Source organism: Panulirus ornatus, chromosome 11 (assembly GCF_036320965.1).
Source record: "Panulirus ornatus isolate Po-2019 chromosome 11, ASM3632096v1, whole genome shotgun sequence".
NCBI classification, from domain to species: Eukaryota; Metazoa; Arthropoda; class Malacostraca; order Decapoda; family Palinuridae; genus Panulirus; species Panulirus ornatus.
The window spans coordinates 49,400,058-49,421,222 of record NC_092234.1 but is presented as its reverse complement, the minus strand read 5'-3'; the positions used below and the strand labels follow the sequence as shown (position 1 = coordinate 49,421,222).

The 21,165-nt window shown below is 38.3% G+C and overlaps 1 protein-coding gene across 7 annotated transcripts in view; it reads left to right on the top strand.

Annotated features, from left to right (window-relative positions):
- Window positions 1–21,165, top strand: part of LOC139751498 (coronin-1A-like) — a 126,619-nt gene that overhangs the window by 73,369 nt on the left and 32,085 nt on the right. For 5 of the 7 annotated variants that reach the window (XM_071666958.1, XM_071666959.1, XM_071666960.1 and 2 more), the window contains 9 exons: window positions 126–392; window positions 1,143–1,307; window positions 5,677–5,901; window positions 6,020–6,106; window positions 8,110–8,232; window positions 10,137–10,254; window positions 13,610–13,740; window positions 16,003–16,107; window positions 19,036–19,227. In XM_071666958.1, coding sequence (XP_071523059.1) covers window positions 126–392; window positions 1,143–1,307; window positions 5,677–5,901; window positions 6,020–6,106; window positions 8,110–8,232; window positions 10,137–10,254; window positions 13,610–13,740; window positions 16,003–16,107; window positions 19,036–19,227 — 1,413 coding nt within the window. The remainder of the gene's footprint in view (window positions 1–125; window positions 393–1,142; window positions 1,308–5,676; window positions 5,902–6,019; window positions 6,107–8,109; window positions 8,233–10,136; window positions 10,255–13,609; window positions 13,741–16,002; window positions 16,108–19,035; window positions 19,228–21,165) is intronic. The other 2 variants (XM_071666961.1, XM_071666957.1) reach the window with 1 other exon arrangement.

Below are 21,165 nucleotides of genomic sequence, written 5' to 3'. Positions count from 1 at the left end.
GTATGGTATTTTCTTTGTGTTCGTATGCTGTAAAATTTTCTATTATATCAGTGTTCCAGAATTACCATAATACACTTGAGTTACTGTACTTCTGGAAAATTAACATTAAACAATTATTTTAACAGACTGGTCGAATAGATGTGAACACCCCAAAGGTAACTGGCCATGCTGGACCAGTTTTGGATCTCAAATGGTGCCCTTTCAATGACAACCTTATTGCTTCTGGTGCTGATGACTGTACAATCAAGCTTTGGCATATTCCTGATGGTGGACTTAAAGTTAATCTCACAGACCCATTGGGTGATCTTCAGGGCCACCAGAGACGGGTTTCTTTGGTGGAATGGCATCCAACAGCTGAAAATGTTCTGTTTTCAGCTGGCTATGACTACCAGGTATGTTATCTTACAAATCTATAGGAAACTTAAGTTTTTAAATCCTATTCTCTTTCATAAAATGAAAGGAAAATTTTTTTTTTCTTTTTCAAACTATTTGCCATTTCCCGCATTAGCGAGGTAGCGTTAAGAACAGAGGACTGGGCCTTTGATGAAATATCCTCACCTGGCCCTCTTCTCTGTTCCTTCTTTTGGAAAATTAAAAAAAATGAATGGGGAGGATTTCCAGCCCCCCACTCCTTCCCTTTTAGTTGCCTTCTACGACACGCAGGGAATACGTGGGAAGTATTCTTTCTCCCCAATCCCCAGGGAAATATGTACTGCTCAAATCAGAAACATTTTCCTCCTTGCTGAGACTTGGCTAACACAAGGAGAATTTTTTCCTTACATATTATTTACTTATTTTCCTAACTAGTTTTGAAAAACCCAGTGGCACTGAAATATTTACCTAATATTTTTGTATAACTGTTTGGCAACAGAAATAATGAAATAGATACCACTTAAAGAAAAAATTGTATAGGAATGAGGACTGTTTTTTCAAGGTGCACCATGAGCAAAGCAAAACTTAAGAAGTAAGAAGGACATTAGGATGAGGAATGAAAGACAGTTAGGATTAAAGAGCAATATTTAAAAGATACCTTGGGGTTGCATCATATGTTACAGACCATGAATTAGTATTGATCTTTGACTTTAAGAAATCTTTTTTTGCATTATCCTGTGTACTTGGTGAAATGTTTTGGTATGTTGCAGATACTTGTTTGGGACACAAGGCGAGCTGCTCTTATGCAGACCATTGATCTGCACTCAGATGTAATTTACAGCCTTTCTCTGAATCGTGATGGATCACGACTAACCACAACTAGCAGGGATAAACGCTTGCGAATTATTGATCCTCGTTCTGGCAAACTTCTACAGGTGAGAGAATTAATTATGGATGATTTTGTTCATATTTAGCTTCATTGTTTTAATGTATTACTTTTCAGCTATCACTCTTAAAATACATAGATTTGATATAGTGCACTAAATGCTTCATAGAGGTAGAAATTAAGGGATAAGATTTTATGTTGTAATGAACTTACCAAAGTGGTAATGTGTTAAAACATTATTAATCACTGTATAATAGTTTGAGTGAAGAAATAGTAAGTGTTGTGTTTAAGAAGGCTATATTTTTTTAAAAGTTTATCATGTGAAACTGTAGTTTCCTTGTATATGGGTGATTGAATAACATGAGGAGTAGTAGATATGGATTGCTGTGCATTATGGCAGGAATTGGGTGAAAAAGTGAAATAAAGGTGGTGGAAAAATGATAACAAGAATAAAAAATGCTTCTGAATGAATGAACGCCAAGATTGCATAACTATGTGAAAGGGGTAGTGATAGTGCATGACAGTTTGATTGAAGGTTGGAGGGAGAACAGGAAGAACAGATAACACTGGGCAAATCTAGTGCATGGATTGCTGAAGACAAAGATTAATATGAATAAGGATGTCATGCAAATATTTACTGATTTTGTGCACCAATGTGCAAGAATGGAAGAATTGATAAATATATTTATTTGATGACTCAGTTGTGCATGTAGGAGAAAGGAAAGTGGAGTACTGTAATGGTAAACTTGCTCACATTTCCACAAAATAAATGGTGTTGAATTTCAGTGACCTGTGAAGCTCATGTATTTGATCCACACAGTTTATATTGGGATGGTATTAAAGATTGTAAGATTATACATTGAGTAGAATTATATGAAAAAGTCTTGTGAAAGAAATTAGGATTATATTAGAGTCAAGAAAATCACAGATATGAAAACTAAACATATATTAAGTAAACCTGGCTGGTGAACTGGATGTACAACAGCTTTCATATCTAGCTCATAACTCTGAACTGTACACAGTTGGCTTCCCCACTTAGTGAAAGTATAGTGACCACTAAATTACCCCAACCAGCCAGACATTGGTTTGTAGCTTATTAGCCTTAGTTTAATGTTGAGTCTTCTTCACTTCCTGAACCCACTTTTGTATGGCGGACTTTCACTTAATATTATTTTTTTTATTATACTTTGTCGCTGTCTCCCGCGTTTGCGAGGTAGCGCAAGGAAACAGACGAAAGAAATGGCCCAACCCCCCCCATACACATGTATATACATACGTCCACACACGCAAATATACATACCTACACAGCTTTCCATGGTTTACCCCAGACGCTTCACATGCCTTGATTCAATCCACTGACAGCACGTCAACCCCGGTATACCACATCGCTCCAGTTCACTCTATTCCTTGCCCTCCTTTCACCCTCCTGCATGTTCAGGCCCTGATCACACAAAATCTTTTTCACTCCATCTTTCCACCTCCAATTTGGTCTCCCTCTTCTCCTTGTTCCCTCCACCTCCGACACATATATCCTCTTGGTCAATCTTTCCTCACTCATCCTCTCCATGTGCCCAAACCACTTCAAAACACCCTCTTCTGCTCTCTCAACCACGCTCTTTTTATTTCCACACATCTCTCTTACCCTTACGTTACTCACTCGATCAAACCACCTCACACCACACCACACTTAAATCTTTAGTAATTTCTGTTGAACTAGATTTGTCCAGTATGTCCTGGAGTTTGCACCTATGGACCTCTGCTTGTGTATAGGGAAGCTGACTGCTTCATTTGTTTTCACATGATTAATAAGCTTGTGAGATATGTGAAGCAGAGTCATAAAGAACCGAGTACAGTAGCATAACTAATGTTTCAGCTTTTTGAATAAAAAAAGATAACTGGCTGTTATTTCATTCCTGATAATTTGTCACATATTATTTCTTCTGTGGGTGTTACTCTCTAATGCTAGAGCAAGATTTCAGTTTTCAGCTGTAAGTTAAGAGAGTTAAGGTTTGTTCTTGGACAAGCAGCCAGGAGTAACAAATACCTGTACAGTACGACATCTAAAGCATTTGCTAATCAAGATGGCTGGACTTCATATGATGATGTTAGCCAGCTAAACCACCAATAGAAATAGTATAAGCCAGTTAGGTATGACTATATCTATTTATTTATCTGATGCCTTTTCCCGCCTGGACTCCCTCAAGGTGATGACCACAACAGTAGTCTCCATAACTAGTAAACTCCAGTTCTGCTTCATCACTTTTAGTGCCTCACCGTTAACCGGCCACTAGCAGAGGTCAACTCTAGCACAGTGTTTGTAGAGGCTCTTACCTAATGTTCCTACTGACTACTTCTTCCTAATGTTTGACAGTAATTAGAAATTCTGGTTGTATTATTTTGGCTGGCTTTAAGTTCAGGCAGTATACTATGGCCATCCCATGTCTGTAAGTAATATCTGTGAAAGAGAAAGAGAAACAACATTGTAATGATGAGAAAGGGAAGATGGGGATTTAAGGCAATCTGCTTTTGACTGAACTTTGTTGGTAAGAAAGATTTGAAAAAACTCTTCTTAATTTGAGATGGAAGAGTAAAAATGGTTATTACTGATTAGTTTGCATTAGTGTGATAACATCATGTGGTAAACTGGCTGGTTTTTACTATGACATTGGCTTCATGTCATTAACCATTTGAGATGGATTTTGCGATAAGTTGTAGGTCAGACCGTTATGTAGTCGACAACTGTGTATTATCCTTCAACAGCATTGTTGAGAATTTCATATTGCTCTGTTGTTCACCTGTTTTCTCATCCACTTAACAGGTTCTGCCATGTCCTTTAGAAAATAAAGAATAACAATCTCAGCCTCTTACTTACTGCCCATGACTTTAACTGATTTTTCATAAATTATTAAATCATTAACTTGCTAGTACAGGGACACTAGTATCAGATTTTGGCTTTAAAAAGTATTATTGCAGTCACTTTCACTCACATTGCCCAAAATATCACTATAATATATATATATATATATATATATATATATATATATATATATATATATATATATATTTTTATTTTGCTTTGTCGCTGTCTCCCGCGTTAGCGAGGTAGCACAAGGAAACAGACGAAAGAATGGCCCAACCCACCCACATACACATGTATATACATACACGTCCACACACGCAAATATACATACCTATACATATATATATATACACACACAGACATATACATATATACACATGTACATAATTCATATATATATATGGATGGAGTGATAAGAGAGATGAAAGCAAAACTAGGGAAAAGGGGTGCAGAGATGGAGTGTGATGGTAAGATATGGTGGGTAGTGACAAGGCTGTATGCAGACGATACTGTGTTGTTTGTGGAGAGTGAAGAAGAGTTGCAGAAGGTTGAAGTGTGTTTAATGATATGTGGAAGCAGAGGAGATTGAAGATAAAGGCAAGAAAAAGTAAAGTAACTGTGTTTGAAAGGAAGCGAAGTGAAAGTATAGATTTTATAAAACATATAGAGTGAAAGAAGACAGTGTACTGAATTATGCTGTGGATATTGGGGGAAAAAGACTGAAAAAAGTGAGGGATTTTAAGTATGTGGGAGCTGTCTTGAGTGAGTGTGGTGATATGGAATGAGAGATAAGGGAGAGCACTACAAAGCAGAAGAGTCACTGGGTCCCTTAATAGAATAATGAAGGTTAGAGGTTTAAGTATGGAAGTAAAGAGAGGATAAAGGGAGTATGTAGTCTTCCCAACCCAGACCTATGCAGCCGAAACATGGTTGTGGAATGAGGCACAGAGGTCAAGAATCCAGGCTGTGGAGATGAGGTATTTGAGAAGAGCATGTAGTGCGTCTAGATGGAATGAAAGGGTGTATGAAAGATGTGGTATGTCAGGGAATGCAAATGGAGTGGTAGAATGGGTGAAACATAATACTTTGAAGTGGTTTGGACATGGGGAAAGAATGCAAGACTGGGAGTTTACAAGGAGAGTGTGTTATAGTACAATTAAAGGGGTTGGTGTGAGAGGAAGACCACCTGTGAGATGTGCAAATAGGTTGGAGATATACTGGAGGGCGAGAAACAATGGTATATGCAAGGGAGGCGTGTAAGGACAAAGATAAGTGGAGACTTTTCCCATGGCCACCAGCTTGATGGGCATCAGAGATATAGATAGTTAGAGATTGATGAAAATTTATTACACACACTTGGGTATTGGAGGCTATTCATCATATATGCCCACAGCTTTCCCATTTTAGTGGTGCTTTGCTCACCATTTTTATGTCATTTAATCCATCATATCTGTTCTGGTCCCTTTAAATCTAATCCTGTTGCACCAGTACAGATGTTTTGTATATGTTATGGGTAATACACAGACATGTAGTGAATATTTGTTTTAAAAAATTTCAGGAAGGTGTATGCCATGAAGGTTCAAAGGCTTCTAAGGCTGTGTACTGTGGGGACACTGGCTTAGTATTCACTACTGGGTTCAGCCGCTTTAGTGACCGACAGTATGGAGTCTGGGATGAGAAGAGTCTGAATACGCCTCTTCGACTGGATACTATTGACTCATCCTCAGGTGTCCTAACGCCATACTATGACCATGACACAAGAGTTGTCTTTGTTGCTGGGAAGGTAAGTTTCCATGATGAGCATGTGTTTACAAGGTTAATTTAATAGTACAGATATTGTCTCAGGGCATCCTATGATAAGTTCCTACTGATTTTTTGTTAATGCTCTGGTTTCCTTTCAGGGTGATGGCAATATCCGCTACTATGAAATCACAGACACACCTCCTTACTGCCATTTCCTCAGTCAGTATATATCAGGTGAACCTCAGGTGAGAAATTATTTCTATACTGAAGATGTACTTATTCTTTATCCTCAAGAGTAAAAAATTTAGTCATCATGAAAGCTGATTGTTTGTCATTGGCATGGGCTGGACTAACCTTTATGGTAAATGAAAGTAAAAGCAGTGTATACAGTTCCTTCAGATTCTTGTATGTACACTAACAGAATAAAATTTTGGCTCACAAATGACCATACCTGCCAGATTGTGGTGGTGAGTGGTAATTGATAAGTGCCAAGATATTATGTGCCTTGATAATACAAGCTGTATTTTTGGTTAATTCTTAAATATTGTTCATAATAGTGATCTGAAAAATTGTGTAAGAAGAAAGCTGTATTAACCCCTTCTTCCACCATATGACTTATTTAAGCTATGTCCTTTCCCAGCAGCACTTTACTTCTTCCTGGTTCTCCTTCTGAAACCTACACTCACCCCATCCTGTCTCATGTGATGCTGCACTGTAATTTTCTTACTTTTGTTCATATTTACTGTCAACTTTCTTCTTTCAAGAATTCTCTCAGAATTATTTACCAGCTTCTGGGGTTTCACTTATGTAGTGTCTCCTCTGTGAGTAATCATCCATTTGCTGATTAACTTTTCTAGAGTTTGTAGACCACACTTGTTTGAGATATTGTTCTGTAATTCAAGTGCAACTTTCTGGTCACTTCTCTTTAAGATAGACAGTACTTGCTCTCTTTTATCCCACTTCGGTGATTTATTTAAACAATAACTTATGCAGCTTGTCATTCGTTTCTGCACACACCTTTAGCATCTAGAGAGGCTTCATCAGGAACATGAGCTTTATGTGGGTCAAAACCCAGTAATAGTCTGCTCATGTTTTTTCTAAACAATTTCAGTACTTTCAGAGTCCTCTTCCCTATCCCACCCCATTGATGTTAAGCCTGTAGTGTTCACTGGGAATACACCCATTAGCTTATGATTCCAATCTTCATATATTTTGTCACTGTAATTACCTATTTTTACTTCATGGGAGAGGGTCTTGCACTTATAGTTGGGGCCTCATCTCTTGAACATTCTTTAGTATTGTACATCTTTTTGAACTTCTGTATGCTATCTGCTATTACTATTTTCTCATTCAGTTTATTTCATTCATCCACTACCCTTATACTGTAAAAGTACATCCTTACATTCTTTCTAATCTGTTTCTTCTCTAATTTCATGTTATGTCCACTGTTTGTTCTATACCTGCATCTTTCCAAGAACTATGCACAATCTTCTGTTTTCTGTGATGGGCAAATTTAAGGCCTCTAACTTTTTCCTGTAACTCAGCTCTCTCTATCCATTACAATCTTTGTTGCCTTCCTCCATGCCTTCTTTATGAGTTCATTCTGTTTCATATGCAGGTGTTGTGACCAAACTTAAAAAGCTTATTCCAGTTTTGTTCTGGTGTAGAATGTGAATAGCATGCTGAATATTTCTCTATTTTGATATTTAGTAGAACAATTTGTCTCCTTTAATATTCTAAAATGGAACCTCACTGCCAGCAAGTTAGGGATGATGATGACCCCTAAGTCTTTCTTACACACACACTAATGCAGCTTATGTCATGCTAGAATATATCCTTAAATAGGCCTTCTTTCACTGTTACCCGTCGTCATTACTGTACATCAACCTGGGTTGAATTTCATCATCCATTAATCATATCAATTTTGGAGTCTATTTAGGTACCCTTGTAAGTTGATGTAATGTTCCTCACTTTTCATTTCCTTTGTGACTTTTGTAATTAACTAGTTTTACTGGAAGGGGAGAGAGGTTCACACCTATGGGGCCCATCTCTGTATTATCTTGCAACTTCTTTTTATGTACGTTGTCCAAATCTATACATGTGTATGCTTGTGTTTTTGCATGTCACACACCACAGATATTTACATTGAAACAAGAAATGTTATTTTGAGTACCACATTATTGCTGTCTTATAGAATACCAGTAATTTGTTGTGATGTTGACAAAATGTATGATTATTTATATTATAGCGTGGCTTTGGGGTGATGCCTAAGAGAGGATGCAAAGTGTCGCAGTGTGAAATATTCCGTTTCTACAAGCTGTATGCTACAAAGGCCATTTGTGAACCCATCTCCATGATTGTACCCAGAAAGGTATGTGTTCTGTAACTTAACAATTTCTGACATTTCAAATGTGCATTTGCTCTTTCAGTAGTAAATGCTTTCTTGAAATTTATTTTTGATGTTAGCTGAGATGGCATGGGCAATTGAGCCTTCAACATGATTAAATGTGCTATAAATGAAATGTTTGAGGACAATATGTGGTGTGAGGTGGTTTGATCCAGAAAGTAATGAAAGGGTAAGAGAGATGTGTAGTAATAAAAAGAGTGTGGTTGTGAGAGCATAAGAAGGTGTAATGAAATGGTTTAGCCACTTGGAGAGAATGATTGAGGAAAGATTGACAAAGAGAATATATGTGTCAGAGGTGGAGGGGATGAGGAGAAGTGGGAGACCAAATTGAAGGTGGAACAATTGAGTGAAAAGATTTTGAGTGATCGGAGCCTGAACATATAGGAGGGTGAAAGGCGTGCAAGGAATAGAGTAAATTGGAACAGTGTGGTATAACGGGGTCGACGCGCTGTCAATGGATTGATCCAGGGCATGTGAAGTGTCTGGGGTAAACCTTGGAAAGCTTTGTGGGGCCTAGATGTGGAGAGGGAGCTGTGGTTTTGGTGCATTACACATGACAGCTAGAGACTGAGTGTGAACGAATGTGGCCTTTGTTGTCTTTTCCTAGTGCTACCTTGCACGTGCACGGGGGAGGAGGGGTGCCATTTCATGTATGGTGGGGTGGCCACAGGAATGGATGAAGGCAGCAAGTATGGATATGTACATGTGTATATATACATTGAAATGTATATGTATATACAGGTGTATGTGGATGGGTTGGGCCATTCTTTCGTCTATTTCCTTGCGCTACCTCACTAACGCGGGAGACAGCGACTAAGTATAATAAAAAGTATGAAAATAATAATATTTGTATCCTGGCTTGACCTATGTACCCATTTTATCAACCGACCCCAGAGGGTGGATGAAGGGTTGACTGTAGTCCAACTGCCACAACCAGGATTCGAACCTATATGATTGACCCTAGGTGACCTGTGGATGCACCATGGTCAGAAATGCTAACCACTACACTTCCATATATGTTATGTCTTAGTATGGCTAGTGAATGGTAAGTTATTGCATATGTACTGGGCGAAATGAGTAAACTAAACTGCCAGCATTTGAAAATAAATGCCTTCAGTGTAAGATGTACAACCAAGGTACTGTATAGTTTATATGTAGCAGAAATTACCGGTAATTTAAAAGCTTTTGGTAGCTTTCACTGTCACTGTCACCTTGTTTTAACTGTTTCAGTTGATTTTGCCAGTGTCCTACTGAAAAGTACAGAAAGAAGTAATAAGTGTAGTAAAGGTATGACTGTTGAAGAATATGTTGTAATTAGCTGTGATTTTCTGTTTCCCCTTTTAGAAAGTTAAAATACAAGGAGGGGAGGGTTTCCAGCCCCCTGCTCCCGTCCCCTTTAGTCGCCTTTTACAACACGTGAGGAATGTGTGGGAAGTATTCTTTCTCCCCTATCCCCAGCACTACCTCGCACACATGAGGGGGGAGGGGGTTGTTATTCCATGTGTGGCGAGGTGGTGATGGGAATGAATAAAGGCAAACAGTATGAATTATGTACATGTGTATATATGTATATGTCTGTGTGTGTATATATATGTATACATTGAGATGTATAGGTATGTACATTTGCGTGTGTGGACGTGTTTGTATATACATGTGTATGTTGGTGGGTTGGGCCATTCTTTCGTCTGTTTCCTTGCGCTACCTCGCTAACGCAGGAGACAGCGACAAAGCAAAATAAAATAAATAAGTAAGCTGTGATTTTGGTGTGTGGAACAAATCTTACTTGGATTGCAGTGAATTAGGTTTGGAAAATTTGTTTACAGTTAAATCGACGGTTATTATCGCTCTTCTTACACCCTTTTTCTCAGAGCGATCAGTTCCAACCAGACTTGTACCCTGACACAGCCTCCCCAACACCAGCACTGACAGCAGAGGAGTGGTTTGCAGGTACTACCAAGGGGCCAGTTTTAATGTCAATGAAGACAGGTGAGTGAATTAAAAACTAATAGCTTCAGTACCAGAGGTCCACTCAATTAGGAACATCAAAAATTTTTATCAAGGAAACATAATCATACACAAAAATATTAAAGTCAATTGAACTTTGTGATCATACAATTTCCCTGAAATGCCTTTCAAAATTACATATTGTATAGCTGTAATTAGTCTGTTGCCCAAGCCTAAAACCTGGCTAAATGCAGCAAAAGCTTTAAAAATCCTTTTTACCATAACCAGATTGCTTTCATTTTTTTTGCTTGTGCCAGAATTGAAATTTGGTATCTCAATTTCATGGTCACCACAAAGCCAGTAACATTTTCCACGAGAGCTATACATATTCTGATTGTCATGCTGCACATGGTCTTTACAAAGAACCTGCTGAATTTAAGGTTGTGACATCAGGGGATAAATCTGGGTCAACTTAATATTTTTAATTTATGTAACAGGTAATAATTTTGACTATCACATACCCTTGTATGTGATGTGTTTGGGGTCACTGTGTGCACATAGTTTTTGAGTATTTTTTATCGTATTTTTTTATTTATTTTTTATTTATTTATTCCCTGGGGATAGGGGAGAAAGAATACTTCCCACGTATTCCTGCGTGTCGTAGAAGGCGACTAAAAGGAAGGGAGCGGGGGGCTGGAAATCCTCCCCTCTCTTTTTTTTTTTTTTTTTTTTAAAGAAGGAACAGAGAAGAGGTCCAGGTGAGGATATTCCCTCAAAGGCCCAGTCCTCTGTTCTTAACGCTACCTCGCTATCGCGGGAAATAGCGAATAGTATGAAAAAAAAAAAAAAAAATTTTTTATTGTATCTATATCTTCAAAATTTAAATGTTGGGGTGAAGAGGGTGGTGAGAGTAAGTGAGCTTGAGAAGGAGACCTGTGTGAGGAAGTACTAGGAGAGACTGAGTACAGAATGGAAAAAGGTGAGAACAATGGAAGTAAGGGGAGTGGGGGAGGAATGGGATGTATTTAGGGAATCAGTGATGGATTGCGCAAAAGATGCTTGTGGCATGAGAAGAGTGGGAGGTGGGTTGATTAGAAAGGGTAGTGAGTGGTGGGATGAAGAAGTAAGAGTATTAGTGAAAGAGAAGAGAGAGGCATTTGGACGAGTTTTGCAGGGAAAAAACGCAATTGAGTGGGAGATGTATAAAAGAAAGAGACAGGAGGTCAAGAGAAAGGTGCAAGAGGTGAAAAAAAGGGCAAATGAGAGTTGGGGTGAGAGAGTATCATTAAATTTTAGGGAGAATAAAAAGATGTTCTGGAAGGAGGTAAATAAAGTGCGTAAGACAAGGGAGCAAATGGGAACTTCAGTGAAGGGTGCAAATGGGGAGGTGATAACAAGTAGTGGTGATGTGAGAAGGAGATGGAGTGAGTATTTTGAAGGTTTGTTGAATGTGTTTGATGATAGAGTGGCAGATATAGGGTGTTTTGGTCGAGGTGGTGTGCAAAGTGAGAGGGTTAGGGAAAATGATTTGGTAAACAGAGAAGAGGTAGTGAAAGCTTTGCGGAAGATGAAAGCCGGCAAGGCAGCAGGTTTGGATGGTATTGCAGTGGAATTTATTAAAAAAGGGGGTGACTGTATTGTTGACTGGTTGGTAAGGTTATTTAATGTATGTATGACTCATGGTGAGGTGCCTGAGGATTGGCGGAATGCGTGCATAGTGCCATTGTACAAAGGCAAAGGGGATAAGAGTGAGTGCTCAAATTACAGAGGTATAAGTTTGTTGAGTATTCCTGGTAAATTATATGGGAGGGTATTGATTGAGAGGGTGAAGGCATGTACAGAGCATCAGATTGGGGAAGAGCAGTGTGGTTTCAGAAGTGGTAGAGGATGTGTGGATCAGGTGTTTGCTTTGAAGAATGTATGTGAGAAATACTTAGAAAAGCAAATGGATTTGTATGTAGCATTTATGGATCTGGAGAAGGCATATGATAGAGTTGATAGAGATGCTCTGTGGAAGGTATTAAGAATATATGGTGTGGGAGGAAAGTTGTTAGAAGCAGTGAAAAGTTTTTATCGAGGATGTAAGGCATGTGTACGTGTAGGAAGAGAGGAAAGTGATTGGTTCTCAGTGAATGTAGGTTTGCGGCAGAGGTGTGTGATGTCTCCATGGTTGTTTAATTTGTTTATGGATGGGGTTGTTAGGGAGGTAAATGCAAGAGTTTTGGAAAGAGGGGCAAGTATGAAGTCTGTTGGGGATGAGAGAGCTTGGGAAGTGAGTCAGTTGTTGTTCGCTGATGATACAGCGCTGGTGGCTGATTCATGTGAGAAACTGCAGAAGCTGGTGACTGAGTTTGGAAAAGTGTGTGGAAGAAGAAAGTTAAGAGTAAATGTGAATAAGAGCAAGGTTATTAGGTACAGTAGGGTTGAGGGTCAAGTCAATTGGGAGGTGAGTTTGAATGGAGAAAAACTGGAGGAAGTGAAGTGTTTTAGATATCTGGGAGTGGATCTGGCAGCGGATGGAACCATGGAAGCGGAAGTGGATCATAGGGTGGGGGAGGGGGCGAAAATCCTGGGGGCCTTGAAGAATGTGTGGAAGTCGAGAACATTATCTCGGAAAGCAAAAATGGGTATGTTTGAAGGAATAGTGGTTCCAACAATGTTGTATGGTTGCGAGGCGTGGGCTATGGATAGAGTTGTGCGCAGGAGGATGGATGTGCTGGAAATGAGATGTTTGAGGACAATGTGTGGTGTGAGGTGGTTTGATCGAGTGAGTAACGTAAGGGTAAGAGAGATGTGTGGAAATAAAAAGAGCGTGGTTGAGAGAGCAGAAGAGGATGTTTTGAAGTGGTTTGGGCACATGGAGAGGATGAGTGAGGAAAGATTGACCAAGAGGATATATGTGTCGGAGGTGGAGGGAACAAGGAGAAGAGGGAGACCAAATTGGAGGTGGAAAGATGGAGTGAAAAAGATTTTGTGTGATCGGGGCCTGAACATGCAGGAGGGTGAAAGGAGGGCAAGGAATAGAGTGAATTGGAGCGATGTGGTATACCGGGGTTGACGTGCTGTCAGTGGATTGAATCAAGGCATGTGAAGCGTCTGGGGTAAACCATGGAAAGCTGTGTAGGTATGTATATTTGCGTGTGTGGACGTATGTATATACATGTGTATGGGGGGGGGTTGGGCCATTTCTTTCGTCTGTTTCCTTGCGCTACCTCGCAAACGCGGGAGACAGCGACAAAGTATAATAAATAAAAAAAAAATCTTCAAAATGTGCAAACACAGGTACCCTGAGATATCAGCCAGGTTTAGAAAGAGGTTAAAAGTGCATGCAATTTGATGATCATACAGCATCAGTCAACAAGTTATGTCAGTGTGTTTACAGCATTTTCTTTCCTAGGTATGACAATCAAGACTCATCGCCCACTGCCTCTGCGCCCAACCGAATCCTCCTCAGATAAAAATGCAGATAAGAAATATGCTTTTCTCTCAATGGAAACACGTGCGGACTACAGGCCGATGGAGGTGGGTGTAAGTAGCTGAAGAGAAGTTTGTTAATGGAACCTTGATGGATGTTGAACTCAGTTTTGTGGTAATGCTCTTTGTGGCAAACTTTTTCGATTTGGTAGAGCAATAAATGATGTCTTGGCAAGATTTATTATTCAGTCCACATAGTGTTTGATGTTTAAAGCTGAAAAATTGCTTTATTATAGAAAATAGAAGGAAACTGATAAATCCCTAACACAAAAAATAGATAATTAAAGGTAGCCCAACTTTCTGGGTACTTTTGACAGAGTCCCACGTTAGATTATTTAAGGAGACAAACTATCTGCCGCAAGTGTTAGAATAGCTTCAAAGTACATGGACGAGGAAATGTTCAGCAAGCTTTTCATATCCTACATAATGCAGAAACTAGGATGTGCTTCTCAAGTTTTGTCATCATACTTGAGCACAAAGAGTTAACAGAGGAGGGCATCAAAGATGACATCAAAATAAAGAGAACTTAGTTATAGAGAAAGGCTGAAGGCTTTAGATTTGCCCTCCTTGAAAGAGAGACAAGTGACGTAATCACAACCTTTAAGTTAAAGAAGAAACTTGCTAAAGAAGATATAAAGAAATACTTCACAGCATTAGTGTGGTGGATAATGGAATAAAATGACAAAGGATGTGGTTGATGTAGACACAATACATATGTTTATAAAGTTGTATGGTAGTAGAGAATGTTCAAGAGATGGGGCCCCTTGAGAGCAAAACTCCCTCCCTGTACAGTATTAATTGGTAATTACAGGCAAACGCCGAGCAAATGTAAAGTAATGAGGATGGGATAGAGTGAAAGACGGCCTCAGTATAATAATCTAGCACTAAATAAGCTTCAGGTTTCTGTGTTTGAGAAGTACTGTTGATAGAGTCCCACTATAGGAGAATAGTTAAGGAGAAAAACTGTCTTCTGGCAGATATTACAATAGCTTTCAGGTATATGAATAAGGAGATATTTAGCAAGCTGTTCATATTCTACATAAGGCCAAAACTAGAATATGCTTTTCAAGTTTGATCATTGCACCTAAGTAGTTACAAAGAGTTAATAGAGAAAGTTCAAAGGAAGGAAACAAAGATGGTACAGTAAATTCATGATATAGTACAAGTTAGATAACAGAAAGTTCATGCAGTAGTGAATCATGCTATATTGTGACATCCATTTCCATGTAAATACGGGTCAAGAACTGGAGAAAGAAAAAAGTAAGTACTCAAAACATTACATGATTAATGGAAATAATGTAGCAAATAACACATAAAGCTTTATCTAAGAAATATATTCTACAGAATTGTTGGCAGAACAAGTGTACAGTTTAGAACATTTTGAGTTCAGAGAAGAAGTGAGGTGGTAATATCAGTTCAAAACAAAATCTTTCTTGGTGAATAATATTTTTAATTACATTCTTTATATATTTTTCTCCAAATATCTCTTTAGCAGGTTCATGACTGATTTATGCATAACTAAGTTACATTTAGAGAAAAATAATGGAAATGTGTGTGTGGTACAGTAGAACATTTGCAATTCAGGTAGATGATACAAGGCAAGTTATTGTATTTCAGTTAAAAACATTCAGTTTTGAAGGCGAATGAAGAAAGAAAGCAGGCATGCATGCATGAAAAAACTTCAGAAATATAAAGGCAAGAGTAAAAGGTGGTTCAATATGGGAAACAGGGTGGAAGACTTTCTCAAGAGCGGCAAGCACTTTGCCATGTGCCAAGTTTGGGGTTATTGTAGTTATTTGTTAGTGTTAGCACTCCATAGGAAACCAAAGAAAAAATATGCGAGGAAAGAAGTGCAAAGAGCAATTTCTCCTCAGAAACCGGATTTAATTCATTACTGGTAATATTGGTTTGATAAAAAATTGAAAATTTTTGTTGAACAAAACTGAGTTCAAGAATTATTGAAATGCTGTATTTGTAATATTTTACTCTGAATTATTTTTGAATTTATTCTGCATTGGTGCATCTAAAAGCCTTCACTTTTTGTGTGTAGATTGCAGCAGGCTTTATTAAATTGTAACATTAGAAATGAGACTTGATGGAGCTGTAACTTGAATTATGATGACTAGTATTTCATTACTGAATACTAGATGGGAAAGACTATTTGTCTCAGATTCTCATATGTTGCAGATTGGTATTTCTTGTCCTTTTGTGTGCAATATCTTGTTTTGTGGCATGTTAAAAGATAGGGGAAATGGTCCTGGAAATGGTAATATGCATCTCTTTGCAGTATTGTATAATATGCTTTTTGTGTTGCAGGTAAAGACTTCCAGCAGCACTGACAAGGACCTTAAGACCTCCACAAACTTGGACACCAAATTCCAGGCTCTTCAGAAGCTCTGGGGTTGTAATGTGAAGAATCAGGTCAGAAACGTTTACTTGATGTAATTTTCACTTTTGAAAAATTTTACTAAAACCATAAATATGTTTCCTTAAACCAGATCGAGTATGCTCTTAGTGTGGAATTTTTAACTACATTTCTCACTAGGTGTGGCAAACAAAACTAGTGCCTTTTTTGCTCTCCCAGTGCATCATGATGTGTCTCAGTGTTTGGAGGTATACATAGTCACAAAGTATTCTCTGTCTTTTTTTCAGCTAGCTGCCTCTTTCACCGAGGTAGTGTATGTAACAAATGAACAATGGCCACATTTGCACACATCCAATTTTAAGCTGTCATAATGTACCAGAACCAGAGCCTACCATCCATAGACAAACTTTTCAGACTCTTCCTTCATTTATCCTGATTTATTCTTATACCCTGTTTCAGCCCATTAATAGCATGTTGTCCCCTCTGTATACCACAATGATCCAGTTTGTTCAATCCCATACATTCTTTTCACCCTCCTGCATGTTTAAGTCACAGTACCCCAAAGCTCCCTCCACTCCATCTTTCCATCTCCTGGAACTCCACTTCCTATTATGTGCTGCCACTATAGACCCTTGCTTGTCCACTCAGCACCCTCCCACATCAACATGGTGGAGAGTATACTATTTATTATTGATATTTTTTAAAGTATGAAATGGACAATTTGTAACAAAGAATTTTGTGTTTTCTTTTTGTGCATAATGCAGTACTGCTGTGTAAAGGTCAGGTCAAAGATCAGGCCATGTAGGGCAGTAATAAAGTATTTGCTAAACTTATCAAGAGCAGATTTAGAATTTTAGTGAGGAAAGAAGGCAGTAGTCATAGCTAAAGGCCAGAGAATATGTTGAGAAATAACTGATGTAAGTACCTGGGAAAATTTTACATGCACCATCATCCTTTGCTTGTTAGATGTAGCATTTTACTTGTAGATATGACAGTTCTTTAGAACTTTTCAAGTATGTGTTGATGAGCAATTTAGAACACCTCGGTAAGCATGAAAGTTAAGGTGAAGAGGGCTTCGCAACATATTTCAGAAATTGCTTCATGTCTTTTGTAGAAACCCTAGCAAATGTAATGTTTTTTGTGCTTCGATGGCACTAATCACATGTTTGGCAATAATGTGATAATTCATAATAACCATCATTTTGTGTCTAGCGACCATGAGACTTGCATCTGTTATGTTTGTCTCAGCATGTTGGGTATTTTTTCTACATGTTGGTCCAAGATATGCCATTTCATTATGCCCATGAGAGTTACAGCAAAGGAGGGCATTGCAACAGTGATAGCTTTATACAAAGTGGAACACAATTTGAAATATTATCACTGAGCATACAGGTGTGTGCCAGTGAAGTGTCTATAGGTTGATGAAGCGGTTTAAGGAATTTGGGGTGTCCGTTTTACCAGCTCCTCTTCCCAAGTCAAGAAGGCTAAGATTAATGTCTCTTAGGACCATAAAGTGACTCCAACACAAGTTAAGTACTGCCTGTCCCTGAAACCACATGAAATCAAGCAGAACTCTTGACTTGCTCGAACATGTCTTGATAAGGAGCATTCAAAAAGTTGCGTAATAACAACATACGATTTCTTATGTTTTATGCCCAATGTTAACCTCTACTGACTAACACCCAGAAAGATAAACAAATAAAATTTTGTAAGAAATACAGTGTTTGGTTACAGAAAACATGGAAAAACCATGTTTTGGAGTGACAAGTTGACATTTACTGTGTCTAGAAAAGACCAGTGGGAGGGTTTATAGGCCACCCCACTCGGCCCTGTACCTTCCTTAGTACATGAAAAAGGCTGTAAAAGACCCTCCCTCTCTTATGGTTTAGCTACTAGGGTGTTGGTTATTTGGTAATCTTAACAAGGAATGTGAAAGTGAACCAGGCACTGTACTTGAATTTATTTATTGACCATTTACCCAATTCATTTGGAAGTGCAAAGGCAAAAATATTTATGTATTACAGGGCTCCCTACCACACTGTTAGGTCTTACACAGTGGTTGAATGATAGTAAGGTGAATTATTTTAAGGACTGGTCAGGAAACCGTCCCAAATCAGTGATCCACTGTGAAGCAGTGACTATGTGATATGGACTTGTCCAGTGTACCAAAGCTTGAGGTGGCAGTTAAACAGCAATGAGATAGTTTTTCCCCAGAGTTACTCACTCATCTTGTTGACAGCATTCCCAATTGGGAGGAAGGAAAATGTAACAAAGTATCAATTATGCTGATAAATGTGAATTACATTTTTTTGGCCTCTTTATCATACAAAATGTATTTTCAGCTTGCACCCTTATTTTGGCATGGATTTTAGCATACATTTCTTGGTACTAAAGCTCAGTGATCCTATGAGATTATTTGCAAGAAACCTTAGTTAATTCACATACCTACGTATTTTTCTGTTGCACCTCTTACAAATACTCCTTTGAATAATGTCTCTCACCTCTGCTCTCCTGCTTACCTTCTTCATTCTTGATAAATTGTAACCATCATTTTTACCAAGTCAAATATCTTCATATGGCCTGTGTTATGTGACTACTTTATCCCTCACTTTCTTGGTCACACTTCTTTTTAATCTGCATTGCCCTTGGACCTCCTCATTTCAGATTTCACATCTGAAATCCCATATGTGCTTTAGAAATATATTTTCACTGCTTCCATCAGCTATTTTCTTTCATTCATCTGTGTTGCACCATTCTCTATTAGTTTAAACCAAATGTGACAACAGAATGTCACATACATTGTATTAACATATCAAACATCATGTTATTTTTTAGTGGAAGACTGATAATTTTGCGTATGAACATTAGCAATGATTGGAAATGTGATGATTAACACAATTATTGTGAAAAATCATATTTGATTTGTGATTTTTATAAACACTAAAATGCTTGAGCTCTTTAATATATGGTATTTTTTTCAATAGGCGGACAACAAAGAGCAGTGTTCCACAAGCAGTAGTGGAATCGAATGCGAGAGAACAATAACAACGACAAAAAATACAATCAACAAAATCATTATCAAGACAGGAGACTCGCCTAACAAGTTGGCCAACTACAGCATGCAAGAAAAGGAGATTCAGTTAATGGATAAACCTTCCCCAAAAACAGAGTCTGAGGTACAGTGGCTTACAATCATTGTACCAAATATAATTTTGTGATGTACAACTGGATTTTGTAGCTGAAACATGTCTTGGGATCCCAGTATATGGGAAGTTCAAGAATGAAAAGATTTGAGGCAACTTCTTAATTCATATGTGTAATAATGATTTGCATTATCTTTGGGGATAGGTACAAGTAGTGCATTTTGTGTAGGAATTAATTCTTTATTGAATGTTTGGATTACAGTTTCCGTCATCAGCTTTTGCTTATAATGATAATTTTGTACTACAATATTCAGCCATAATATACTCCACTTGCCTCTGTACTCATAGTAATCTTGCCTTTGCTTACTAACTTTATGCTTGTGGGTCACTTTGCATGTGTAATATTTTATGATCTGCTTATTTATTTAGCCTTGCTCATAGTGAATGATTCAGGTAATTTTGATATTGAATTATGATTCCATGGTTTTAGCAAATGCTCTTGTGATGATGCCTTCTTTGCAGTTTCCTTTGTTGTAGGCAAAATACATAAGCTTGTAGCTTATGCTGTTGTAATGTGTCATGATGCAGTCACTACAAAGCACTTTGAAAGTAGAATAATTCTTTTAAGTTGATTTACATGAAAAATATTTCTTTTAAAAATGAGTTAGGTTTGGCCATGCCCATACTACCGGAAAGCCCCTTTTCGGCTGCTTTACATCTTCTGGAACTTCATTGATTAAGTTTTATGATGGAGTGTTTACTTTAAAACAAAGGAACTTACACACTGTTGAGCATGGCACATATTTTTTACGTATGCGTTTGCTATTTTCCGTGTGAGCAACTTGGTACCAGAGACACATGACCCTCTGTTCCCTTTTTGGGAAACTAATGCAGGAGGGGACACCTTCTATATATGTAAAGATTTTCTTTCACACTTAATTGCCATTTCCTGTAAAGGGAGGTAATACCAGGAAGAGAAGAAGAATGGCCTCATTTCCACACCTCCACTCTCTAGCTGTCATGTATAATTCAGAACCAGAATTCCCCCAATCTACAACCTACCCCCACAGACCTTCCTGTGGTTTCCCCAGACTCCCTCTACATCTGTTATGTATACCCTTCTAGTCATCATTTCCTCATTTATCCTACTTATATCATTCTGGTCATCCTTTCCTCATTTATCCTACCTGTATGTCTAATCCATTTCAGCGCAACTTCTTTATGTCGCTCAAAGAGACTATTCTTACTACAAAACTTCTCTCCTACCCTACATTTCTTTGTTGATTAACCCATTTCACATCTTATATTATCCTTAAACGTTTCATTTCCAGCACATTCACCCACTTTTTAATGTTTTTGTATAAGGCTCTTGCCTTGCTTAATGAGAAAACCACGAGGATTATCATACCATCAAACATGCCCTTCTTTGCCCTTAAAAGCAATGACCTCTCCTTCCATACCTTCTTCAGGGTGTTCCCTCTCACCTTATGGCTTGCTTAAGCACTCATTCACTGGCATACCCACTCCCCACGTATTTAAAACACTTCTTTTCCTTTTCGGGCATTATTGATCTTCCAAAACATCATATTCTTTCTAAAGTTTACTGATAACCCCAAGTCAAATTTGCCCTCTTGCACCTTCCTCTTGACTTCCTACCACTTTCTCTTGTACATCTCCAATCATTTGCATTCCTCCCCAGTAAGTATCATTCAAATGCCTCTTTCCTGTTTCACTAGGAACTTCTTTATCCAACCACTCACTACCCTTTCTAATCTGCTGACCTCCCTCCTTTTGCATGCCACATGCATTTCTCGCACATGCCAGCACTGCTTCCCAAAGTGCCTCCAGTTCCTCACCCACTCCTTACTTCATTTACTCTAGCCTTTTATCATTATACAGTAATTCTTTCATGGTATTTCTTCGCACAGTTGTCTTTTCCAAGCTATCTTACTCTCATCACTCTCTTCTCAC